The 6,413-nt window shown below is 38.5% G+C and overlaps 1 protein-coding gene across 2 annotated transcripts in view; it reads left to right on the forward strand.

The window, feature by feature from the left end:
* The window catches only part of STK4 (serine/threonine kinase 4), a 91,973-nt gene that overhangs the window by 44,697 nt on the left and 40,863 nt on the right, over positions 1-6,413 (forward strand). For both annotated transcript variants that reach the window (XM_019637066.1, XM_019637068.1), the window contains exon 10: positions 1,565-1,722. In XM_019637066.1, the coding sequence (XP_019492611.1) occupies positions 1,565-1,722 (158 nt within the window). The remainder of the gene's footprint in view (positions 1-1,564; positions 1,723-6,413) is intronic.

Here is a 6,413-nt window from a genome sequence, read left to right on the forward strand (position 1 = left end):
GTTCTTACTAGTTGTAACTAGTAACTGCTATTGTTTGCTGTCTTATATGGTGCCCTGCTGTGTAACTGCTCTGCCGTGTAACTGCTGAATCTTTCCTTAGGGATCGTCTGAGGCCCAGCCTAAGCCCTCCTCTACCAATTTTCCCTAATCACCCAGCTTGCATGATTTCTCCATCTTCTGGGCACATGTAACTGTTATAATCAGTTCTATCTGTTTAATACTTACCCTGTCCTATCTTCTTTTATAAAATGTTTAAAAGAAGTAAATAAAATCACCTATAATCCTACTGTCAGAGACAAATCCTGTTAACATTTTGGTGTATTTTCTTTCCTTTTTTTCCCTCCCATGTATGTGATTTTACAGAATTGATATCAAACTGTATATGTAATGTTGTATCCTATTTTTCCCTTTAAGTTTCTATTAAACCATTTGTAAATAGTATTTGAAAAGTTATATAGTATTTCATGGAGTGGATTGTGATTTGCTTGTATTTTCTTTTTCATGCATATTTTGCTCATTAGTCCAGGTGAGATTATCAAAGGAAGTCACCCTAGTGTATCATCCTCCTTTCCTACTGTAATGCCTGTAGAGAATATTATATACGAGGTCGGACAGTTAAGTCCACAAACTCATCCTAGAAAAAGTGCTACATACCTCATTACTGAATATCACTAAGGTCACCTTCGAAGTACTCCCCTTGGGACGCTATGCACCAACAGCACTGCCTAGTCCACCCTTTAAAGCAATTTTGGAACTCTTTTTCTGGAATGGCCATCAGAGCTATCGTCGTATTACCCTTGATGTCCTGGATATCATTCCAGATGTCTTTCTTTCAGTATTTCCTTTATCTTTGGGTATAGAAAGAAGTCATTGGGGGCCAGATCAGGTGAGTAAGGAGGGTGTTCCAATACAGTTATTTGTTTACTGGCTAAAAAGTCCCTCACAGACAGTGCCATGTGAGTTGGTACATTGTTGTGATGCAAGAACCATGAATTGTTGGCGAAAAGTTCAGGTCATCTAACTTTTTCATGCAGCCTTTTCTGCACTTCCAAATAGTAAACTTGGTGAACTGTCCAGTTGGTACAAATTTGTAATGAATAATCTCTCTGATATCAGAAAAGTTCAGCAAGATCATTGCAACAATTTCGCGAACTTAATCATCCGACCTCGTATATAGATAACTAATACATATTTTTGCTTGTTCCTCTGTTTTCAGTCTAATATAATAGGAACTATTTGCTCTAGGGGACTAAAAAATATTACTTGCAGCTTACTCAGAGTCATTGCATCACCCAGATCTTTCCATCTCGAAAAAGGGACCTTGAGGAAATCTTTGCATGTATTTTAGAGGGGCAATGAATCTTCTGAAACTCTGTGAGAAGTGTTTTGAGTGAGCATTTGTGCATTTTCCTGTAGTTTTCATTAGATTCTCGGAGGAGTCCTTATCTAGCAAAAAGAGCCCCTGATCCAGAGGCTGTGACCCATCTGGCGACAGATCTATTTATTAAACGTATCAGAAATCTAAGATAATTCTATTTCACCTTTTATTTTCCTTGGTTTTCAGGAAGGGATGAGACCATGCAGCCTGCAAAACCATCTTTCCTTGAATACTTTGAACAAAAAGAAAAGGAAAATCAGATCAACAGCCTTGGCAAGAGTGCCCCTGGCCCGCTGAAGAACCCTTCAGATTGGAAAGTGCCACAGGATGGAGACTATGAGTTTGTAAGTAGTGTTGGAAGTAAACGGTTATGTCTGCTGGAGAAAGTGATTGGAAATATCACACACCCAGTTCTGTCATTTTACTGCAAGTGCCCGAGCATTTTCTTGTGTAGTTCACGTCTCCCCTCACCCCTCCTGGCAGCAGCTCCTGGGCTGAGGGCCCCATGAGTTTCAGACAACAATGTTCGACTGGTGTTTGAGCAGTTCTGGGGCTCCCAATCAGTGGCATCTTTTTCGCTTGAAAAATCCTTTATTCACTTGCCTTTTCTCTTTTTGTCGAGTTTGAAATTCTTTAGGGTAAAAGAAATATTCAGTCATTAAACGAAGGCGCCTTGTCTTTAATAGTTTTGTCTGGGATTGTGAATTAGACTGGAGGACCAATAATGCTGTTTTGTAGTGTCTTTGTCACTTTGCTAACTGTTATCCTAATTTTAGGCTCTCTGAAAGGATTCTTCTGAACTTTGCCTGGGGATGAATAGTGAGCTGTTCCAAAGTTTCTTGTGAGAAGCTGGGTGTGTTTTTCCATTCTCTGCTGTGGAACATCTCTCCCTGAGCCACAGACACTTGTTAATGTTCACGGAGACTTAATGAGTAGGGGGGCGGGAAAAGTAAGCTTAGGAGTCAGCATTCCTTTTCTGGATGTTTTTAGAAAAGAATTTTCTCTTTAGGAATATTGAATTTTTACCTTCTTAAATTTTCTCATAATTCCGTTGTTTGTAAGAGCTTAGTTTGGGCGTTGTGTTTGCATTCTGGGGCGCCTTTCTAGTCCTGGCTTTGCACTGTCCTGCTGACGGGCCCAGAGGAAATGATGTCATTCTTCCATAACACAAGTTCTACTTTTGTAGAGTGGCAAGAACGTCATAGTTTATACAGCTAATGATAGGGATCTTTTGAGGACCAGAATAACTCATCTAAGGTTGTTTAACCAATTAGTCACTGAACCCATGTTATAGAACCCAAGTTCATTTGTCTCATCATCTGTTTGTTCATTTCATTCATTTAGTCATCATCTACTACTCATCGTCTATTACTATCATCCGTTTGTTTAGTCATTTATTTATTAGTTTTTTGAGCACCAATATGTGCTTGACACTTTTTTAGGAATATAGTAGTGAATAGAACAGCCCCAAATCCATCCCTCACAGAGGTTTCATTCTAGAAGATGGAAAATAAGTATATTTAGTGTTAGATAGTGGTAAGTGTTGTAGAAAATGTAAAGCAGGAAAGGGAGATTGACAGGTGGGGTGCAAGAGAGAGGGAGGGAGAGAGATTGAGAGAAAATGTGTAGCAATTTAAAATAATGAGTTAAGGAAGTTCTCTGGTAAGAAGATGAGGGAGTGAACTANTTACCTATTTTCTATTCAGAAATGGTCATTTTCATTGATGAACTCATTTCAGCCATTTCTCTGTGCATATATAAAGATGGACGGGTAAACACATGAAATGGCAGAAGTAATGAGGAGAGGTTGATGCATGATGTCTGCAACCTACTCTCAAACATTAAGTTTGTATTTTCTAAGAAAGGAGATACTCTGTTTTGTGTGCATTTCCTAAGAGATATGATATTCTCTTTTGTTACCATTATACAGTTGTCAAGTGGTGATTTTTCTAAAAAAGAGCTTTTCCCTTCTCTCTCCAACCTTCTTCACTTTCAGATTCTTACTCTGAGCTCGTGGATTCTTTTTCATCGTATTCTTTATGATGCTAGGTGTCTCAAAATTTACCAGTGGGAACCCCTCAAGGTGACTCCGGTATCCTGTTGATGTGTCCCCATCATTTCTTGAGTACTTGCTTGCTTTTTTTTGACACAAAAAGATGTTCCAGGCCCACCTTGTACGTTTTCCGCCCTAGTCCTGGAATTAGCTATTTCTCTTAAGAATCCTTAGTTCCTTTGAGTGGGGAATGGTATTTAGCAACCAAGGTCTGAGCACTCGCTGTGCTCATTGGTGACAGGGTGTTGTTGCTTCAAGGCCTTTAATGCAAAAAGCTCAGAATTTTTTTTTAATAAACCGTGAGTTCATGTTAATACTTGCAGTTCGAATATACCACCACAGGATTCTTCTGTACCTTCCCGTTTCATGTTTTGATATTTAGATATTGCCAGATCCCCTTCGTAGGGCTTACACTATTTTGCACTCCAATTCAGCGACGTATGAGAGTGCCTCTGTCCCCACAGCCTTACCAACAAATAGAGGGTTGTCGAGCTTTTGAATATTTGCCATCTGAAATGTAAGAAATTGCATCTCTAAGTGGTTTTGATTTGAGTTTCTCTTATTATTGGTGAACCTAAGCATTTTTTTTTCATGTTTAAGGACTGATTAGATATTTTTGTGCATATACTATCTTTTCAAGTCTTTTAGCCCATTTTTCTTTTTTCTTTTTTGCAGAACTCTTTATATATTTAAGAGCGTATTGGCCTGATATATAAAGAACTCTTAATTTTTTAAAATTCTTTAAAAAATATATGGTATTTGTTGCAAATATTTTCTTCCAGCTCCTCATTTGTCTTAGCTTATAGTGTATGTGTGCTTATTGATTTTTAAAAATTTGTGATGTTTTCTTCACACCAAAGGTTTTCATCCATCCATTTTTTATTGCATCTGGGTTTTTGCTGTTGTGAGAAAGCCTTTTCCACACCCAGGTTTTAAATGTATTCACACATGCTTTCTTCAAGTACTTACGGTTTCCATTTTTACAATTAGCGCTCTTATCCGTTTGNGTATTTCTAGTTTTAATTTTTTGAGGAACCTCCATACTGTTTTTCCATAGTGGCTGCACCAATTTACATCCCCACCAACAGTGGACGAGGGTTCCCTTGTCGCCACGTTATTTGTTGACTTTTTGATAATAGCCATTCTGATTTGTGTGAGGTGGTATCTCATTGTGGTTTTCATTTGCATGTCTTACACTTCGAGTGAACTTTTATTCGTACATGATTTTGTAACATAAATGCGTGCGATCATTTGGAAGATATTGGTTCACTGGAGTCACAAAGATCTTCCAAATATTGGCATATTTCATTATACATGCACTCAAAGGTCAAACTTGGATAAAATTAATACTTTTTACCATTTCATCAAGGGCACTCCTAAGGGAATTGTGTTTTGGTTTTTTTTTTTAATGGAGCCTGTGGTCATGAATACAATAGCCACTAATACTATTTGGTGCCACTCAGGTATTCATAACTACGGAGCTAGCACTTATACCCACCATTGCTTTTGTGCCATCAGTGCAAATGTCAACACAATTGAAAAGGCAAATGGTGTCTTAGCATTAATATGAAAATAGTTTGATCTCACAGGTTCCTTAAGAGAGTGTCAGGGATCTCCCAGGGGCCTGTAGGCCATCCTTGGAGAATTGCTGATTTAGAAGCTTGAGTAGACTCAGGTTCAGTTCTTTTGGGCATGCATATTTCACAGGTGGTGTGTGTACTTTCATCAGGAGGTTCAAAATATTTGAACCCATGCTCATCTCTCTTTTTCTGTTATCAGCCACTGAAGGACGGTGCCTAAATGCATTATTTCGTTAGGGGTTACAGAATGGTGATGTTTGATCATTCCGTCTTCATTTACCAACTGAAACACTTCTACAGTGAAGCACTTCATTAATTTCATAGATAATCTCATATACAATTTATGTAGGAAAAACAGAATATATACTTTCCCCCCCTTATTTATCAGTTTCTAAAATAATGAGTTGGTTCTTTAGCATCCTGCAAAGATAACCAATGATTTGTATCATTACGAATTCATGGATTTAAAAATATTTGATGCATTTTGATTCTTGCAGTTATTATATTTTTATGTTCAAATTCTTCTTGATATGATCCCAGTAGCTTGTTCTTTTTTNCTGACAAAAAACTTTGTATTTTCATCTGAAACTCAGTACTTGCTGCATTTCTAAAAGTGAATTGCCTCATTTGCCAAGTTGAACATGCAACAAAGATTTCCTTTCATGTTTAATATATATACTGCCTCGAGTGTAAATAAGAGGTGCTTGACTGTATTCTCTAAAATTGGTATTTCATATTCTAGAAACAGATTGCATTTTTGGAAATGAATGCTACGTTTGTGAGAATTCAGACCCTCCCATTTTGCCATTTGTAAAGCCACAAAAAGCTGTAAACTTAAATCCAGTTTGACTCATGGATCTTCCAAAAACACACACTGTAAGATTTTAGTCAAAGATGGCTGGCTTGCCACTAGTGATGAACAAGACAGGAAGCTCATGCGCTCCTGGAGGCTACAGGGTGGTGAGGGAAACAGACATTAAGTCAGGTAATCTATCGGTTTGGGGAGCAGTAGCTCTTTAAAGGAAAAAAGTGCAGTAGTGTGAGAGAAGGCCTCGCAGAGGGACAGGGTGTTCAGCTAAGACCTGAGAAGACAAGAAGGCAGAGGGACCTTTGAGCCGGAGGTGGAGGGAGCAGCAAATACAAAAGCCCTGAACAGGCCGAGGCGGGTGGATGTGAGGAAGGCACGAAGTCCGCCGTGGCTGCAGCAGAGTGACACGTAAGACCAGTCCAGATGCAAACCCATCAGCGACCACAATCCATGTGAGTGTGTTAAAATCCCCTGTTAAAAGACAGTGACTCTGCGGACAAAAATACCAGTAGCAGTCAAAATCCAGCTCAATGCTGTTTATAAAACAAATAAAATATCACTGAAAAGTTTACAACAAAGGAATGGGAAAAGATA

The sequence above is a fragment of the Hipposideros armiger genome, unplaced genomic scaffold (assembly GCF_001890085.2).
Source record: "Hipposideros armiger isolate ML-2016 unplaced genomic scaffold, ASM189008v1 scaffold_31, whole genome shotgun sequence".
In the NCBI taxonomy this organism is placed as follows: domain Eukaryota; kingdom Metazoa; phylum Chordata; class Mammalia; order Chiroptera; family Hipposideridae; genus Hipposideros; species Hipposideros armiger.